This window comes from Halichoerus grypus, chromosome 2 (assembly GCF_964656455.1).
Source record: "Halichoerus grypus chromosome 2, mHalGry1.hap1.1, whole genome shotgun sequence".
Classification (NCBI taxonomy): domain Eukaryota; kingdom Metazoa; phylum Chordata; class Mammalia; order Carnivora; family Phocidae; genus Halichoerus; species Halichoerus grypus.
This window is the reverse complement of record NC_135713.1, coordinates 145,037,385-145,057,841: the sequence shown is the minus strand read 5'-3', so window position 1 is coordinate 145,057,841 and position 20,457 is coordinate 145,037,385. Positions and strand designations below refer to the sequence as shown.

The 20,457-nt window shown below is 56.5% G+C and overlaps 1 protein-coding gene across 3 annotated transcripts in view; it reads right to left on the bottom strand.

Annotated features, from left to right (window-relative positions):
• ADAMTS2 (ADAM metallopeptidase with thrombospondin type 1 motif 2) overlaps positions 1-20,457 on the bottom strand; it is a 217,408-nt gene that overhangs the window by 71,622 nt on the left and 125,329 nt on the right. For all 3 annotated transcript variants that reach the window (XM_036080139.2, XM_078067654.1, XM_078067655.1), the window contains exon 4: positions 18,383-18,585. In XM_036080139.2, the coding sequence (XP_035936032.2) occupies positions 18,383-18,585 (203 nt within the window). The remainder of the gene's footprint in view (positions 1-18,382; positions 18,586-20,457) is intronic.

Here is a 20,457-nt window from a genome sequence, read left to right as displayed (position 1 = left end):
GGGCATTCGAGAGGCAGGTAGGGTTACATGATGTCATAAGGGTGGGGGTCCCCATGATCAGATCAGTGCCCCTACAGGAAGAGACCCCAGAGAGCTCCCTCGCTCGCTCTCTCACTACCACGTGAGGACACAGCAAGGAGGCTGTCCTCAAGCGAGGAAGAGAGCCCTCACTAGGAACCCAATCAGCTGACCCCTTGACCTTGGACTTCAGCCTCCAGAGCAGGGAGACATTAACGTGTGCCGTTTAAGTGACCAGCCTGAGGTATTTTGTCAGAGCAGCTTCAGCTTTAAGACCTGACCCTGCCCCCTAAGGCCTTCGGAACGCGAAGAGCCTGAGCCACCTCCCATGGGCAGGGTCCCATTTTCCCTTCTATTCTGGAGTGAGGGGGGCATCAGATATAAGAACTAATGAAAGCTGCCTTTTTCCCCACGTGTGAGCTTTGGTATGTAGATGTCCATCCTGCCACACAGACAGCCCCCAGCCCAGCAATGAGCCCCTTACAGATTTGAAATGGGACTTCTCATACTGAGCCACCCTGGCCTTTCATGGAGCCCAGCACCCCCTGGGGGCCAGAATCGCCTGGCCTGGCCTCTCCTTCTCCACGGACCTCGGCAAGTACCCAGCACACCCCTCCTTCTCCACGGGAGGAAGCTATTGGTCCCATTGCATGTCCAGCACTATGTTAGCATTTGGGATGCGGCAGTGAACCAGCCCGGAGCTGGCCCTCTGTCAGGAGGTAGAGAGGGACACTCAGAAGTCACAAAACCAGCTTTACGATCACGACGATGCTGATGAAGACCTTGAGGAACTGGCAGGGAACCTAGAGGGCATATTCATGGTGAATCTGCCCTGGTGAGGCTTGGTGGGCCCCCTAAAGAGGTGGCATTTCGTCTCAGAGATAAGAAATGAGAAGGAGTTAGCTCAGCAAAGCCGGGATGGTGCTCCTGGCAAAGAAAGCAGCATGTGCAAACATCCTGGGGTCAGAGGCAGTGACATGCGTTCCAAGGACTGGGCAGGGAGAGAGGGCCCCTGAGGCCAGACCACAGAGCCATTCAGGTAGTGAGAAGGGTTCCAGTTCTATTCAAAGAGCAGTGGGGGATGTGGAACCATGACAGAAAGATGGCTCCGGCTCATTTATGGAAAGCAGATTCAAGTGCCCACTACAGCAGTCAAGGTGTCAAGTGTGGGCATAGATTTGGGGGTGAGTGGAGAGAAGGAACAGATGTGAGGAGTGATGTGAACTGGAATGGGGGCACCTACACAGCCCCGGGACACTCTGGGCCGGCTCAGCCCCATCCCCTTGTTGGCAGGTGGAAGCAGTCCATCTTTGCTGTGCACGGAGTCGGGGAACGCAAAATGTCTCGGGGTCATCTCTCAGAGCCTCCCCAGAAAACGAGGGGCTCGAGGCTCCCTTGACAGCCTGACCGTGCCTCTCCGGGGCCCACGCTCTAATGGCACTTCTCAGAGCTGGTCTGGGGGGCACCTCGAGGGGACCCGCCCGCCTGCGTGCCTGGTGAGGCTCTAAGCCCAGGGTGTGACAAGCTTTAGGAAGACAGGAAACCTGCCTTGATACTCGGAAGGGATTCAGGGCTGAGTTCACAGAATTAGCTCATTTTATGCCCCCAACAGCCCTTGGAGGCCAGAATGAGAGGTCAGTCCCACCTGAGCCATGGGGAAGCTGAGGCTCTGAGTGAGGGGGTGCTTGTTGGTCCCCACAGGCAGGAAGGAGACGTAGGGCTGGTCCCCTTCCCACCTCCCACTTCCTGGCCCAGACCTTACCCACCAGGGCGCAGGACCCTCCTGTTCCCCTGACCCCTGCCACTGTGCCCATCTCAAGTAAGGGGTCCTGTGTCCTTGGATACTGAGCAGCTCTGACCCTGACCCCTGATTCAGGACCGGGCATGAACAGAAGCCCAGGAACGCCACCACTCAGCGTTAAGCTCTATGAGGCAGAGGCCCACATCCTGCTGGGGGCGGTGGTAAGGCAACCGGAGTCTGGGGTCAGGCCACTGAGCAGGGGCCAGGCAGGGGAGGCCCTGCCTTCGGAGCTGCCTGTCGGCTTCAGCTCGGATCGGCTGGGCTAGGCGCCCTGCCCCCAGCCTCCCGGGCCGCTGAGGAGCATTCCCAGCAGATGGCCAGCAAGGAGGCCAGGCTGGGTCAGGCTGGCAGTTCAGGCCTACTCCGGAGACTCTCCCAGCTCTACCTCCCTGGTCACTTCCAACTGTGGTGGGCCTTCTGTGGTTCTCTCCCCGAGGAAGCCTCTGTCCCTTCCAGAGGGGCCACTGCTCCACGCAGGCTACTCTCTCGGGGAGTCGGCGGGCTGTGCCCTGGCCTCCCCCCATGACACCTGTCCGACAAGGCAGGGCAGTGCTGAGCGGAGGGGCCCCTCCGCCCTTTGCCTCTGCTGGCCTGAGGAGGGGGCCGTGCCCTGCCCGCCGGGGGAACATGGGCCTTTCAGGGCCCTGTAAGATTGCCACAGCCCTTGAGCCCACGGGATGCTGCTCAGATGCTAGAAGCCGGCAGGGCCCACACGGCCACGGAGCCCACTGGGAACGATGAGTACAATTTCCAGGGAAATGCCTGCATCCTTAATAGGAACACAGTGACAAGGCTTCTGCCGAGCAGACAGCTGCCAGACGTGGCAGAGTCAGCGAGGACGGAAGGCAGCCCCCAAACATCTCCCGCACGTCTCCCCCCGTCCTCCCGTGACCCCGACCCAGTCTCCCAGACAAGCAGCAGGGCCGGGGGCTTCTTATGCAGAAGGCTTTGATGCTGCCCACATCCCCCACCATGCACCTTCACCACAGGCAGCACTCCGCGGATCCAGCTTCCCCTGCCTCTGCCCTAAACCCCCAGCGCCCCCCCAGCCATGCCTTCAGGCTGGCCCTCGGGCCGCTCGAAGCTGGCTCTGGCTGCCTTCTCTGTGCTCCGCTTCAGCGACTCCGCCCGGGGAGCCCCCGGTCTCGGCAGCTCCGCCTTCTGCCAAGCCTGGCTGCCCTCTCCAGCTGCTTGTGCAGCGGCCCATCCCTAGAACTCCCTCTCCCCCTCTCCAGAATTCTTGAAATATCTGAAGAGCATCTGCAAAAACAAAGTCATGGTAATAAATGTGTTTCAAAGAAGGGGAAGAGTTATGCTTCAGCTTAATCCCCATCCACTCCAAGGCCTTCCCGCTGCAAATGGAATAAAATCGGAGCTGTGCTGCTGCTTCTCAGGCTGCCCTGGCCTTGCTCACTGTGGTCCAGCCACTGGCCTCCGTGCACCTTGTACAGAGAGCCCATCCCGACCTCAGGGCCTTTGCACTTGCTGTGCCCACTTGTCTATCCACGCTCCCCCCCAACACGACTGTCCCTGCTCACCCCAAAAGTACCCCCGAAAGTAGCTGCTCCCAGACTGGACTAGGCACTTGATAGGAGGGGCACCTTTCCTCCTTGCTCACTGCTGTGTGTCCGGCAGCATCTAGCACCTAGTAAAGGCTCAGTAAAGAGTTCTGAATGAATGAATAACTTTGGAGAATGTGGAACGATAGGAAATGGGCAAACTGTGACAGCGGTGGGGCCCAGGATGCCCTGTAATGACCGAGACCCCAGCTAAGTGCCCAAGTGTGTTCCCCACCCCTGCCCCACCTCCCCGGAGACCTGTGTGCTGGGGAGAAGCTGCTCTCCTCTGCCCAGACCACAGCGGGAGGGGAAGCCGGGACAACGTCCTTGAGCCCTGTCTTGAGAAATTGATCCTGGAATCTTTAAACCTTGAGGGAAAATGTTCAAAGCCACAGCCCTTCTCGGTGCAGAGAGAGGCCAAGGGCTCTCGTGTTTGGGGAAATACACTGTAATGCACCTTTTGTTTATGCAAAGACGTGGCCAAGCTTCTGTTCTGGAATAGACAATAAGGAAGGACACAGGCTGTGCATAATAATGTAAAAGTTCGCCTTCTTTGTGGCAGAGTTCCACCCTGGCCACCAGCGAGCCCTGGCAGGTGGCCGAAGGCTGCTGGGCAGAGATGACTTTCTCCTCTGCCAGGAGGATGCGGGGACGGGTGGGCAAAGGGAAGACTGGGCGGGGGTCGGGGCTCCCTACCAGGGGCAAGCAATGGCAGAGCAGGGCAGGGTTCCCATTGCCTATGCCCAGCCTTCAGGAAACTGATCACCTCTTCCCCCGAGCTGCACCCGCCACCGCACCAGGGAACAGGCCAGGCCCGGAAAATCTGTTGTGAGGCCTCAGGAAGCGGGACTCACAAGGTGCTCTGTGGCTACTCTGGGAACCCCTGAAATGACTGGGAGGAAGTCCGGTCTCTCTGACGACCCTTGGGAGAAGGCATGGACCGTCCTAGAGAAAGTGCGGGGGGAAGCTGGGGCAGACGGGTCTGCGGGCTTCCGGGGAAGAAAACGTTCATGGTGGGCATCTCCTGATGCACGAGCAGGGCAGCGAAGGCCTGGTCTTACCGCGAGGAAAAACGTGCCCTTTGCAGATGTTCTCTCCTCACTGGTTTCTCAGCCAGTGCTTCACAGGCAAGGCAGGTAAACACACGGCCTAGCCTCTCTGCTCCAAATATCAAACGGCCACGAAATGCAAATGGGCAGGACAGGTCGTACATACAACAAACATGGGAGGGGGGCATTTTCCGCAGCCCACACTGCTGCCCACCAGGCGCGTGCGTGTGTGTGTGTGTGTGTGAGACCCACACCGGGGGTTCTCCCTGCCAGGCCCTGCTGCGGGTAAGGGATAGCCACCCCCCACGTGGGACCCGATGTTCCTGCTCACTGACCAACAGCTTATCAGAAAGGGGGTAATGCTACAGAACAGGGAAGGACGGACTCTGCTGAGGCTGCAGGCCAGGGCCTGGTGTCCCCCTGAGGCCACTGGCAGGGAAGGAGCAGAGGGAAGGCAGGGATCTTGATTCTTGCTGGCAGCAACCCCAGCCCCGGAGAGCCTGGGGGCATCGCCTCTCTGTCTGATGTTCCCTGGAGCTCCTTGGCACTACATGACCACAGAGCCCCAGGGACCCGACGTGGCGTCTTGCCCAGAAGCTTTTGGGGGAGGGGCCCCTCGTGGCATCCTCACCTCCCCCCAACCAGTCTGAGTTTGAACATGACCTTCACCCCTGTGCTGTGATCTCTGTCATCTGTGTTCAACTGGGCACCATGATGTCATCTGAAAACAATGCTTTTTCCTTCCATGACTCACATTTTTCTGCTGCTCTATCACCATTTTGAGCCAAAGAAAGAGAGAGGGAAGACACCATCGTGAGGAGGTGTGGCCATGGAAATCCTTGGGGACAGCAACAGGGGAGGAGAAAGTGTCCTGACTGATGAAGGAGGTCAGGGGAGGGGGCTGAGAAGAGGCAGGACATCAGACCCAGGGTCACAGCGCCCATCCCTGTCACTGCCCTCCCCCCACACCTCTAGGGTCAAAAAGATAGATTCTGAGGGCTATGGGCTTTCCGCTTGGACTCTGAGGGTGCAGTCCACTCCCAAAGTGGCTCTAAGTGCCAGGTGAGAAATGGGGGTGCTGGTGTGAGTGATCCGGTCTGAGCAGCAACCTGGCTCCCCCAGCCCCAGAGGGGTGTGCGTGGGCTCCAGACGCCGCCGGTCTTATGCTGGCTGTGGACCGGGAGAGGCTGCAGAGGGGACAGGGCATCACAGCACCTGACCTGGACGAGGTGGGGCTTGGCACACCTGAGCAGTCCAGGTAAAGGGTCCTGGGGCCAGACCTGACCTCCCCCCCACAAAACAAATGGCCAGGGCTCAGGCCAGCGTCCCCACTGCCGCCAGGGCCCCCAGGGGTCTCCACGAGATGAGGGGGAAGGGAGGGACCCTGCCAAACAGGCGTTGACCCAGAAAAGCCTGAGAAAACCAGGAGAGTTCAGACTGTCATGTGTGTCCCCGGCACAGGCAGGGCTCACGAGGAATTTGGAGCTCCCAGCAAAATTCAGAAGCTTTGCTCCAAGCCTCCTCGCAGCATTAGACTCACTGCCAGGCTTGTGTGCCACGAACACAGCCCTCCCTGAGAGTAACTCGCTCGCGTTCAGCGCCCTTCCTAACATCCAGGGCATAAGGATGAACACAGTAGGATGCGGTTCTGTCCTTGCGTGCGCCACGTGGCCCTTCCCACCACCAGAGTCTGCCTGAGTCACCGAGCTCCCCTGTCAGCCCTTCCTTAACCCACTTGGGCCCAGGCTCTGACCAAACACCCCGAAGTGTGGAGCAAGGGAACCAACTGGTGGACGGGAAGGCAGATGAACGCCCTCCGCTACACAGGGAACCCGGGACCAAAGGGACACTTCTTGGAGGCACAAGTTCTCGTTGCCAGACATAGGCAGGGAGGGGGTACATGCACAGCCCTGCCCCCACACCTGGCTGTCTCCTGCTCCCCAGGCCCGTGTCCCACATCCGCTGGGTGCTTGCTGTGCTAACTCGGACGCTGCTCCCCTGCAGGTTGTTCCCTCTGCCAGCATCACCATCTCGAATGCCCTCATGAGTCTGTTAGATTGTTTTAGCTGCCCTCTCCCTCCGCTGGACCTGTGCCCCAAGAACTGGGGCGGGGGGCTCTAGAACCTGTTAGCTCCTAAAGCTTTAGGATGAAGCCCAAGCTCCCTCCATCTGGCCAGCTCCATCCCCCAAGGCCTCCTGGCCCCAACCCCCTAAGCCTGCCCCCCCCAACCTGCTCCTTTCCCAGCTGAGGCTGTGGCTCCCTTTGCAGGGAATGGAACCAGCTCTGGGCTCCCCTCCACTGTGACCTTCTCCCCAGCCAGGCAGAGGGCGCTAGCTGGGCCCTTGTCCACCTTACTGACCTAAAGCACGTGAGTGTGTCCCTACGAGAGCCAAGCTTCTCGAGGACAAGGGCTGGGCTGGTTTGGACGACTGTGGCCCCTCGGTACACTGTGACCTTCCAAGGCCTGAGCGGCATGCTCCTCACGTCATCACACACCCTGCCCGGGGGGCTCTACTACCCCTGTGTTACCAGTGGGGAAACTGAGGCTCAGAGACATTGATAAACTCACCCACTGAAGCATAAGTGGGAGCTGGGGCAAAGGCTTTTGAGAGCGTGATTTGGCAAATCTGAAATTAAAGCCACGCGTCCCTGTGAGCTGATGATGCAAGCTTCTAGCGTCTACGGTGGAGAAAAAGCTTTGGCCATAAGGAAGAAGGGACAAGGACACTAAGCCTACGGGGACAACTTTTCCACGGACAAGTAGAGTCTACTTTTTATGGGAGTCTGTGGGACCATAGTCACTTTAGGAGAATTCACTCACTCACTCATTTATTCAAAAGGTGTTTACTCAACACCTACTATGTGCTGGGCCCTTTGCTAGGTGCTGAACATGCAAATGAGGTAAGCAGACCCCCTGAAATTGACGTTAAATGTGTGACACCTTTCTATGAACACCTAATCCTCCCGAGACCCACCACCAAGCGTCCCTCTGGCGGGGGAGCAGGACCCCCCAGGATCACTCCACGGGAACTTGGCACCCAGGGAGCAGACTGGCAGCGACAGCCCAGGCTGGCCCAGACCAGGTGCCACACTCTCTGCTTTTCCAGCTCAGCTGTCACCTCCTTGCTGGGGTCTGCAGAGACTAGGTCCGCAGCTGCCTCTGGCTTTTTCCGAGGAGTGACAATGCCTGGCCCTCCTTGTCCATGGGGACTCTAACTCGCGCGTTGACAACCGTCAGCTCCCCCAGGGAGGCCAAGGGCAAGCTGCTCCAAGATTTCCACATCAGCTGTCAGGCGGCCTCCTGGAGAGGGGAGGGAGGTCGGGGAGAATCCTGGGGGTGGGGTGGGATGCCACAGGCTTCAGGGAAGAAGAGGCACCATGGGTACCCCCCCCACATTGGAACTTTCTCCACCTACATCATCATCACTGCGGGGGGGGAGTCTCTACTGTCCTACCGTCCACCCCGCCCCCACTGGAATGTGAGCTCCGTGCAGGCAGGACCCCCCTCCCGACCCCCTCTGGGGTTTCCTCAGCAGCACATTCCAGCACCTACATCTGACACAGCCAGGTGTTCTGTAAACATCACTGGATAGAGGAAGGAGTGAGCGAGCAAATCTTAGAACAGGAAGGCACAATAGATGGAAAAGCCAGGGGAAAAGCCAGGAGAGGCACAGAGGTCGATGGAAAATGGTCTGGGGCAAGGGCGAGTGATGTCAAACGCTGCTGGGAGATCCAAGAGCCGAGGTGAGAACGTGTCTTGGCTCTTCCTCAAGGATCCGGGAGCGCTCGCTCTTTAGGCCACCACAGCAGGGAGGGGACAGGCACCTGGGCCAGGTCCCCAGGGAGGAATGCCATCTGCCATGCCCTGGCTGCACCACCCAACCCCTCCGAGCCTCGGTGAGCTTGTCCAGGAGAGGGGACTCAGGGGGCCACGGGGACAATGTGGAGACATCAGCTGAGTGCCTCCTCCCACGGGGCTGCCAGGCATAAAACCTCAGTCTCCTCAGGCTTCGGGGGGAGGCGTTTCTGATAACAGAAGGCATAAGCCCCACACTCTCAAAGAGAGAAGTTTCTCTTTTTAGACCCCAAACCAACCTCATCACTCCCCTGTCACAGTACGGCAGGGGACCCCAGGCATCAACCCCCTTTGGTGCCCCTCAGCCTGACACAAAAGGCTTTGCCAACCTCATCTCCTGCCTCACTCCAGCACCTACACCCCAGCAGGGCCCAACCTCATACTGTGATGCGGCAATGCCACTGGGCCTTTGCACATGCTGTTCTAGCATCTTCAGCAACACCTGCATGCACCAGGTTCCTCTCCTCGTTGACCCCTGCCTCTGCTCTGGGGCAGCTCAAGAGGCCCTCATCTGCGACGCTCTTCCCTGTGACCCCAGAATGCCCTCTATTTGCACAACCAGCACTTGCATTAACCAGGGTGTCATTACTCTTCCCTTCCTTGCTCCCCACCCCTCCCACGTTCCAAACTCTCTAAGCACGGGGACATGACAGCTCACTTCTGTACCCCAGTGCCCAGAATGGGGCCCGACTTAGGACAGGGGTTCAGAGAGCACCCAATGCACGAACACATAGCCAGGAGTGGCTCACGTCCGCGGGATGCTCTCCGCAGGCCCGGCATGCTGCGAAGCACTTTCCTGGTGTTTAACTCGAGTCACGCTCACGCCAGCCCTGGGAGGTGGCATTAATTATCCCCCATCACAGCACACAGCAGGGCAGGCAGTCGCCTCCTTTCTTCTAGGCCAGAAGGAACCATCCACCAGCTGACCGGCCAGACTTGTCCTGCGGTCATGTTCTGATTCACTTGTGCAATGTGAGGTCTTAATTTCAATTTGTTGCTGACATTGAAAAATAATTAGATTTCCCATAAAAGTTGGATTTCCAGCTTCTTATGAAAAAAAAAAAAAGAGCTGGCAACAGTGCATCTGCTTCTTCCTCCATGACCACAAGGGAGGGGGACCCGGGAGGACATCTCTGGGGGCGTGGCCTCTCCCAGCGCCCCAGTCCCCACCACTCCCTACTGCCCACGGCCTCCTTCACCCGGGCCTCCGCCTCCCGCCTGGCTCCCGTCAGCATAGGAGAGTGCGGCCCTGCCTCAAGCATTCTCTCGGCCTCACACACACACCGCCGGTCCTGACTGCTGTATCCCCCGGCAGCTCGCGAGGACGTGTTCTCAGGCCAGTGGGCACGCGTGAGGAGGCCCCACCACAGCCCGTGCCGCCAGCACAGCCCGGGGCCCGGGGGAGCTGCCGTGCCATGATGGGAACTTCTGCTCCCCGTTCTCCCACCCTGTGCTCCGGCCAGGCCCAACCCCAAACGTGTCCCCCGCTTGCCGGAGAGCCCTGCTCACTTCCCTTCAACTTACAGGAAGCCAGTTTCAGCGTCCAGAGATGGTTTTCTCTTTCCCAGGAACCAGAGCCAGAGACACAGGAACGGGGACTGGGGGCAGCGCCTTCACCCTGGCTAGTCTGCAATTCCAGGGCCAGTTCACGAGATGACACCGCCCCCTCCCCCTGTCCCCCGGGGGACCGGCAGAAAACATTCCGGTCCTGCCACTGCCTTCCCCACCATCGCCACACGGCCCCAACATTCTTGGAAGTTGGTGAGAAATGGAGCCTCTATGCTGATTATTTGCAAACCCTGGCAGGGCTTTGGTAAACCCAGGCCAATTTCTGGATTAAATTAGAAAAGAAAAGAGGAAAAATATTGGAATCCTGGCACAGAGAGAAATCATTCATTCAACAAAACTTGTTTAAGAACGTACTGTACTGAGGCTTGTCCCCACGCTGGCGCGGGGGGTAGGTCAAAGGGTATAGCCTCTACCCTGGAAGCACAGAGGCCTCTGTGGAGCACAAGTCTCTGTAGGCCTAAGGAGTGTGTCTGCCCTCCGCAGAAGAGATAATCTGGGGGCTCAGGAGTTCTTCCGGAACACAGGCAGTTAACAGAGCTGGGAGAGACAGCTCTGTCTGCCTAGAAATCTGCTCTTCCTACTCTGCTGTTTTAAAATGATTATTAGGATCAGCTCATTTAATTGCTTTAGAAAGAATCCCCAAAGTGACCTCATAGGTCCACTGAGCCGGCAAGGCTAGGGTGGGGGTGGGGGTGGACGGAGGTCTGAGCAGGGAGAGGATGGAGCTCAGCTCAAGGGCGAGGTCCCCGACGGTGGCCTGCAGGAAAGGGCTGCTCCAGCTGCAGAGAATGGACGGTCTGCAAAGGGTGAGGAGAACCTCATCTCCTGGGGACCGTGCAAGCCTTTATGGTTCTCAGAGTGTGTGGATGGTGTAAAGATGAAGAAACCAGGTGCAGGACAAGGCGGGAACTTTGCCAGGTAGACAAAAGCTAGGATTAGGATGTAGCTGCTTCTGACTCCAAAGCTGGTCCTCATTCTTTACCAAGCACGTAGGGACCGCCAGTTCACTGATGCAGTGGGATGTGAATGCAAACTCTAGAGCACTGGGGCCACAAGGTGAGCTCAAAGCCTGTGGGAGATTTCTCTGGAGCCAGATAACAAATATTTCCTGAGCACCAGGGAGTGACTATGTTCAGCGCACTATGCGATGGCACAAAAGCGGCCACAGACAATCCATAAATGAGTGGATGTGGCTGTATCCCAAAACTTCATTTATTTATTTATTTTTTTAAGATTTTATTTATTTATTTGAGAGAGAGAGTGAGAGAGAGAGAGAGAGCACAAGAGGGGGGAGCGGGAGAGGGAGAAGCAGACTCCGTGCTGAGCAGGTAGCCCGATGCGGGACTCGATCCTGGGACTCCAGGATCATGACCTGAGCCGAAGGCAATCGCTTAACCAACTGAGCCACCCAGGCGCCCCCAAAACTTCATTTAAAAAAAAGGATGATGGGCCGGATTTGGCCCTTGGGCTGTAGTTTTGGCAATCTTACTTTAGAATCTCTGTTTATCTTGAAAAGTTCTGTGCATCTTGCTTTAGCTCAGTAATATGCCCAAGGCTGGTTTCATATAAAATTGATGTTTTAAAATGTTTGCCATCCAAAAAGAGTGGCACTTCTGGGGCAGACCGTGGTGGCCTCGGTGGTCTCTGTGGCCTCTGGCGGACATTCCCAGGGACAAAGAGAGGACCGTGGGCCACCTTCCAGGGCAGGCCATCACCGACCGTGGTAGTCTGCCTCACACCTGCAAGGAGCGCAACGGGACCGGCAGCTCCCTAGGCAGTTCTAGGTCTTTGTGGACACTGAGATCCCAAGCAACACACCAAGGCCTCTGGTTTCTCAGAGAAGAGCAGGATTAGTTAGTGCTTCAGCTAAAGGCTGTAAGCCCCAGAAGCAGCACTGGTTTTGCGCCCAGGTTGCAGATTTCTTGAAGTCTTGGCACAAATTGTACTTTTCTCAAAATGCATGTGTGAGCATGTTCCTTTAATCAGGGCTCCAGTCCTCCCCTGAGGTATTCGTCACCTGAGCCAGGAGAATAGCCACCATCTGTGCCTGCAAGGTAACTGGAGGGGCCACGAACACGGAGGCCACATCCTAGCATGGTTCCTGGGGCTTCCAGGCACACATGGCCACCGCACCAAGTTTGGAAGCAGAGACTAGCTCAGGGGCTGGCAGAGCAGGCCTGGGATAATGTGATGCCCCAATATACCCAGCAGGTGTGTTCAGGCATGTTGTCCGCAGCCCAGCCTAGGAGCACCAGACACAGCAGGGAGCACGTTTCTAAGGAGAAAGGGTCAAACAGAACAGCAGGTCCCAGTGCACTGAGAGAGTCTGTGGACGAGGGGAGTCCTGGGCAGAGGGAGGCTCCTCCTTCCCAGGGCTGGGTCCAGCGGAGGCCACAGCATGAGCCAGGGTTGAAGGCAGGGAGGAGCAGAAGCAGGAATGGGATGACAGCAGAGCAAGGCCAGCTGTGGGAGCCACATTGAAGCAGGGAGCCCAGGCCGAGCAGTGGTGCGGGAATGGGGGCCTGAAGGAGCCAGTGTGGCTGGACAGGCCACACAGCTGGCCACAGCTCCTAGTTCTGCCCTCACAGCCCTCCTAGCAGTGGGGGGGGGGAGACCCTTCCACCCTTGAGCAATGGATAGAGGTTCTCGGACGGGCTTCCCAGCCTCTCTGACTAGGCTAAGGATCCCTGGGCCAAGGGGACGGGGCCTCATCCTGGGGTTTGCCAGCAACCTTTGAGGCTCTGGCGTCTGAGAGCTAAAAACCAGTGTGAGGGCCCCAGAGGATGAGGCCACTGCCCACAACCTGGTCCCAGTGCTTAGAAGGCCCCAGCACCCTCTTCCGCACAGACTTCTTCATTTCAGCAGAAAGCCAAGAGTGGGTATGGCTTTGGGCTGAGCCTCTGGACAAGCAGAGGATGAAGAAGGGCCTTGGAGAATGGGGCCCTGAAGCAGACAGGATGCACAGGCCACATCAGGTTTCTGGGGATGGTCGGGCTGGGCTGCGGGGGTCTCAGTGCAGGGCTCATGTTCCCGAGTTCGTGGGCCAGTGACCAGGGCCCATATCTTCAATTTACCCTGGGCCGCAGGGATTTGATAATAGGACACATTCTGAGTATGGGGCTGCTGTGGCTGAACTCAGCAAAAAAAGCCAGGTGGTCAGTGCAAGGCCACGGGTTTGGGAAATGATGCTGCTGACAAGCCATGGGAGTCTGCCAGGGTGACTGGAGTGAAATTCCAGAAGATTAACTTCTGGGGGAGGACATGAAGTACCAAACACAGCACCCAAGGGAAAAGCTGAGGAGAGAAAGATCTCAGGACACCACTACACACAAAAATGTAAACCACTGCAAACTGCCCCCAAACAAAACAAAGGGCAAAGAACCAAACTATGGAGAATATTTCCCACCCACATGACAAACAAAAAAGTTAGCCTATTCTAATATAAAGATTCTTCAAATTAACAAGAAAGAAACTAATATCTCAATAGAATAAAGGACATGGATAGGCCCATCCTAAACATGGAAGATGATCGCTGTTTTTAAGTATATATACGTTTTTTTTTACAGCTGCAACCTCATTACCATCAAATAAATACAACTTAATGACAAAAAGCATATCCCAGCTATAGCTTTCAAATTACCATAGCTGAAAAGGATTCAGTGGTATGAGCAGGAGGGGAGACAGGCATTTGCTTAATGGAGTGTGAAGAGGTGAAACCCTAACAGAGAACATTCTGGCATAGAAAGCTTTAGAATGCACATACCTGTTGACCAGGTGCTGCACTTTTAGGGACGCAGTTTAAGGAAATAGTAAAGGACAAGTGATAGATTTAGCTGTAACGATGTTCATTACAGCTTAGTGGCTGATCTGACCTCTAGTAGAGAAATTACTTTTGTTATATGAATATGTCATATCAATAATCAATTACATAAAAAGTGATGTGCTATGTGTGCTATGCGATTTGATATGATGCCACCATTAAAATTAGATAGTAGGAGAAAATATTCACACACCTACAGGAATATATTCTAATTTTCCATCATAAATAATACGTTGTCTGTGTTAGACACAGTATCTTTTAATAAACAAAGAATGTTATTTTTCTAGATTTAGGGAGGAAAAGAAGGAAATGGGACCTGGCAGGAGGTGCTGGAATGGGTTGAGTGGTAGGGGTAGCCTGAATGCCGTGAGACCTTTTCTACACCCAAGTGGCCCTTGTGAGGCTCAGCAAACATTTCCAACTCTTCTCACCTTCCAGAGAGTCCGAGATGGAAAGAAGGACAGATTGATTAACTCCCATTTCCCTATGAAAAAAAAGGGAATAAAATGTCTTGCCCGTAAATACAGGAAGGAAGTGGCACCTCTAGCAATTTCCCACTGCCCTTAAGATCACATCCAAGTCCCTCTCCACATCCAGTGACTGGCCCTGCTCACTGGCAACTTCCCTTCCTACCTGGGCCTCTTGTTCCCCACATGAGGCCCTTCTCACACTTTCAAATGTGCTGACCTCATTCTTGCCTCAGGGCCTTTGCACCACCTGTCTCCTCTGAACACTCTATCCTGCCCCTTCCCACAGTCATCCACTATCAGTCAAGTCTTACTCCAATGTTACTTTCTGTGCATGTCCTCGCTGACCACCTGTATAAAGTGGCCCACCTTTCCCAGCCCTTCTCCACCTCCCTATGTTATCTCTTTCATTGTATTTATCTGCAATTATCTCTTTTGCTTTTCACTTGAATATTGTCTGTGTCCCTCACCAGAATACAAGCTATGGCTATGTCCTGTCTTGCTCACAGCTATGCTCCTTGCCTGACATATAGAAGATGCCCGACATTTGTTGACTCAGTGGTCAGGTGCAGGTGTATTAGTCGGCACAAGATGAGCCATGCTGCGTAACAAAGTCTCCACCCCATCAGGAGCTTAACACAATAAAGCTGGTATGTGTTTCCTTATACACATCACAGTCCTGCCCCATTTTGTACCTGTGCCTACTGGGACGTATGGCTCCCAAGATCACTATGTTAGGGAAAGAAAAGAGGGAAGGGACACACTGGCTCTTAACCGCCTTGGCCAAGAGGTGACACACATCAATTCCTTACACAAAGGCCATTAGACAAAACTAGCCACACAGCCCCAGATTAGGTGCAAGGGAGGGGAGCGTGTGGATATCTGAGGAGCCTGAAATGTCTATGTCACACCAGGACCCACACATCCCAGCCCAGACTCTGTCACAAGGAGACCGCAAAGGGACCCCTACAGGCAGAATCACCCTGAGCAGCGAGGGAAACCAGCCTAGCTGCGCTTTGTCCAAGAGAGTTGCGAGAACCCCCACCAGACCTTCCTCCGAGGGCCTTTGTGGTCTTCCTCAGGGGACAGGCTGTGTCCATCCAGGGCTGGTCCGCAAGCCTCAGAAGCAGAAAGTGTTTCCACCCTGGCCCTGGATGACCTCACAGCTGACCAAATGCCTCACTTGGAGCACAGTCCGGGCCGGCTGCCGCCACATCTGTCCTCCACGTTGCTGGCTGGGCCCTGGGCTGGGAAGCCCCATAACCAGCTGTGTGCTTCCAGAGGGAGGGAGACCTGCCCTGGCCAGGCCTTCCAGGGCCACTCAGGGCTCCGGCTGCAGCTCCAAGCAAGCCAGCACCCTAGGGTCTCAAGGCCACAAGACGGGAGCCACTGGCCACGATGGTGATCTAAATCCAAATGTAACTTAATTACAAAGAAATTCAATCACCCATTGAATGGCTGCCATCAAAAATAACAAATATTGGTGAGGATGTGGAGAAACTGAAACCTCAGGGCCTGTTGGGAGGGGATGTAAAATGGTGCGGCCGCTGTGGAAAACAGTACGGGGGTTCCTCAAAAAATAAAAAATAGAGCTACCCTAGAATCCTGAAGTTCCACTCCTGGCTGTATACCCAAAGAACTGAGGGCAGGGACATGAAGAGATATTTGCACACCCGTGTGCACGGCCGCATTATTCACAATAACCATGAAGTGGGAACCGCTCCAGTGCCCCTCGACAGGGGAACGAAGAAACACAACGTGGCAGAGACACACAACGGGCTATTCCTCAGCTCTAAAGACAAGGACATTCTGGCACATGCCACGACAGGGATGGACCTGGAGGACATTACGCTAAGTGAAATGAGCCGGTCACTGAGACAAACAGCCCTCTTATATGAGGTACCTAGAGTAGTCGCCATCCCAGAGACAGCAGAATGGTGGTTGTCGGGGGCCCTGAGGAGGGGACGGTGGGGGTTAGTGTTTAATGGGGACAGTTTCTGCTCTGCAAGATGAAAAATTTCGGGGATGGACGGTGGTGATGGTTTGCACGGCAGTGGGAACGTAGTTCATGCCGCAGAACGGTACGCTTGAAAATGGTGAAGGTGATCAATTTTACATGTATTTTACCACAGTCAGAAAACCGTTTAATTAAAATTTTTTCTATTGAGAATAAAAGGAGATGAAAATTGGGTTCTCCCATCACGTCAGCCACGTTTTAAGTGCTCGAGGGCTGGCTAGTGGCTGTTGCATCGTGCAGCACGGAATTGTGAGCATCTCCAGCACACAGAGGTTCTGTTGACAGTGTTGCCCTGGGAGGTCATCCTGTCTCACGTACTCTTGGTTCCTCAGTCTCCCTCCTCCCCAGGACCACCAAAGAGGGTGTGACTGCCATCAGCCCCCGGGACTCTCTCCGAGGTGTACACGGCCCTGAATGAGGACAGACAGACAGCCTTACGGGGTATTAATTGTCAGGGCAACGCATGCCCAAGCAGAGCACCTCATCTCCCCCACCACACTGGGAGGTGGAGCACAGGTTACAGGGGCAGTTAGAGGGGCAGACATACCTCCTTCTCCCTGAGCCCCTGGCTGGCAGCCATGCCCTGGGACAAGCATGCGTCCAATAAACGCTTGCTGGATGCCACAGGGAAAAAAGACTTGACCCAATTACTACTTTTCCTCAGCTCCTCCAATTTATCTCCTAAAAGCCTTTTTTTTTTTTTTTGCTATGATAAAATGTGTTTCAATTTAAGACTGTTTGCATTTCTCAGGCTTTTCAAGAAGCCAACCAAACCATCCTATTATCCAAAGCTGGGGTACAGTCGGAGCCTAAGGGTGTACGTGAATAAACTGAAGTTAACTGGCAAAACCAAGAGAAAGTTTGAGACTTCCTCCTCCTGGCTCACGCAGCACGAGGGATGTGTGACACAGAGACCCTCCCCACCAGGTAGTCAAGTCGCGTGTGACGTAGTAATCATAAACACACATTGGTCTCTGCCTCCCCCGCCCGTTCCTGACACAGACCTCCTAAACCCTGTAATGTCCGAGGGACGGGGGTGACAGGAGCAGCCCTTCACCCGTACCTGAGTTTATGCTGATGAGGTGACTCTTGCTGGGCTCAGGACGGGGGGCCAGCTGCCAGAGGAACCCACCAGGTGATCAGAAGGTTGGAACTTCCAGCACTGCCCCCTGCCCCCACTCCGAGGGCGTCTAGGGAGAAAGAGGAGCTGGGGATTGAGTTCAATCACCCACGGCCAATAAAACCTCCACAAAACCCCTAAACAGTGGAGTTCTGTGAGCTTCCAGCTGGGTGAGCACACCGAGGTGCTGGGAGGCTGGTGCGCCCAGAGAGGGCAGGGAAGCTCTCAACCCCCTCCCACCTGCCTTGCCCCAGGCATCCCTGCCTTTTGACTGTTCTGCACTTGCATCCTTTAGAATACACCAGTGGTAGTAAGGAGGGTTTCCCTGAGTTCTGCGAACTGTGCCGGCAAACGTGTGAACCTGAGGAGGGGGTCATGGGAACCCTTGATTTACGGCTGGTTGGGTCTTCCACTGCGATCGTACAGGTGACAAGCTGGGATTTGTAAGGGGCGTCCAAAGTGGGGCCAGTCTTGCCCCGTGGGGTCCATGCTAACCCCGAATAGTTAGTTGTTGGAAGTGCTTGGTGCGGAAAACCCACACATCTGGTGTCAGGAGAGTTGGTGTGACTATAGAAAATAGTTCTCCTTCGGCAAGACCCTCGGCTGGACTGGAAGGCAGTGTAACGCTTGGGGAAGAGCGCACGTTTTCAAGGCAGGCAAGATTTTAAATTACCAGGCTCATGGAGTTAGTGTGAAGACTGCCTACAATGATGTGTAGTAAATGTCCAGCACGGGCCGGGCGCATAGTCACTCGTGACAGTAGGAGGACATTTTATTATTTTTACATTAAAGGTACTTTTCAAAAATGAGATGAGATTAAGTGTGACAACACTCTCCAAAACAGAACACGCTCTCAAACCTACCGGACTTCGGCCCCACTCTGCGGACGAGAGGGCAGAGTTCTGGAAGGTCGATGACTCACCTAAGGCCGGCAGAGAGGAAGGCGGACAGGCGGGCAGGGGTCTCTCGGCCCAGCCATCGGCTCATTCACATCCTCTTGCCCCTGACCTACCTCTCCACCGGGGCCCCGGGGGGCCTTGCCCATGGACCTGGTTACCTCTCCGTCAGCCCCACCGCTCCAGCCCTGCCACCGGCTCCCACTTACAATGTTCATGAGCGTGAGCAGGTACTTCTGCACGTGCTCCTTCCCGTGGAACTGGACCACAGAGTCGTCCACGCCCAGCAGGACCTCGATGTTGTAGTCGCCGTCGGTAGCATGCCTTCGCGCCCTGCGCCTCGAGCCACTGACACGCTCCTCCAGGACACCCAGGGCACGGCTGAGGTTACCCAGGCTGCCCGGCAGGGCCCCTGGAAGGACAGAGGACACAGTCTGAAGTGGCAGCCCAGGCTCACCAGGGACATCCGAACAGGGCAAAACCCCACATGGGTGCAACTCGGCACCAGCCTGGCCATCATCTTGGTGAAAACTCACGCAGTACCCACACAGTCCCCATTTTACAGAACGAACTGAGATTCTGTGAGGGCAGAGTGCATGCCAAGTGGGCTCAGACCCAGAAACATGGAAACCAAGCCCACAGCCATCACCGAGCCCGGGCCTGGCACCCAGCGATGAATGGAGAGGCTGAGAGCGTGCCGCCGGGAGCAGGCATGACCAACACCAGCTCTTTTCACCCATTTACACACTCGAATACCCGAGAAGAGCTGCCCAGGTGCCACAGGGCCAGTCTCCCCATTAGGGCCACCACATTATAACCAGGGAGACCGAGGCCCAGCCCTGGTAGTGTGTGTCCCACGGCGTCTCCCTAGGCAGCTCCCCTTCTAGAACTTTCCTCCACTGAAGCAAGGCCCCTCATCTGTGGGCCAGGCCTACCTGCCCCCCTCCAGGGTCGAGACCTCCCATGGGTGCCCCTCTCCAGGTGAACCGTGTCTACCCCTGGCCACAAGCCGGGGAGATGGGTGGTTGCCTGACTGAACTGTGCAGGAGACCAGGGCCCTCTGGTGACAGCTCCCTCACAGTCTGCCTGGGGTGTGGGAGGGGGCCCCAGGGGCCTCAACGGAGGGCCCCAGAAAGTCATCTTGCTGTCTGCACAGCTGTGGTGTCTGCCTCGGCTCTCTTCTCCTTTCCCCCCACCTACCGGGCCTGGAGCCCACCCCGGACCAGAGCTCAGGCTCACAGCCCTTCCCTGGCCCCACCTCTCAGGGTGGCAGCTGAGCGGCCCGGGCTGGCCTCTGTCACTGCTAGCAGCCCCAGACCACACTGCCCATGGACCTGGTTACCTCTCCGTCAGCCCCACCGCTCCAGCCCTGCCACCAGGGCCAAAGCCTTCTGGAAGCCCCTCTACGTCCCTGTACTGGTCTCCACGTCTGTGCTGGGCCCTGACCCCGGACTCCTGCTTCTTGGCATTCCCAGACAGCTGCCCTGGGAAGGGCCTGAGATCTCCGGTCTTCGTGTCCTCACCCACCCGGGCTGTGCTGTCCGGTCCCTGCGGCCCCTGCAGCTGGGGGCGGCGTCGATGCCCCCTGCAGCACCACTGCTCTACAAAGCGCCTTCCAGCATAATTCTCACCTGTCCCCGAAGGCTCTCGTCTGCTGCCTCCTGCGGACGGAGCAGGACCCCCGTGTCCCAGTGGCACACGGCAGATGCTGGAGGCAGAAGAGGGCCTGTCGAGGCAGCGTGGCCGCTCAGAGTCAGGCGAGGCAGCCTGCCCTCCGGTCCCGCCCCACCACTCAGCCCTGCGCCCCGGTCTCCGCAGCCAGGCCTGACAAACGGGCCTCTGTGGTGTGCACAGCTGTCCCTACTCCACGGACAGAAAGACTAACGGACCTGACTCTCAGCCAGGAGCTCTCTGAGGCACGGAGCTGCCACCTGGCCACGGGACAGGCACCGAGGAGGGTGAGTGGGGGGTGAAGGAGATGAAACAGAAGCGGGGGCGGGGGCTCTGAAAGAACGAACGACTGAGTCGGGCCAGGGCTGAGCGGCTGCTTGTATTCCCGTACTACCTGGGGGTCCTCGTGCCCCTTGCCCCGGCCCTGCCGCCCCCGGGGCACGCTGACACGCACACGCATGGGGCCCCTCCAGGGGCGGGGGGGGCTGGGAGGGCAGGCGTGCAGACAGCCCCCGTGCAGAGCTGCTCATTCTGCTGGGCTGCCTGACGATGATTCAGGGCCAGCCGTGCCGCTCCCAGAGGAGACACCAGCTACTTAAACCTGACAGGGGGT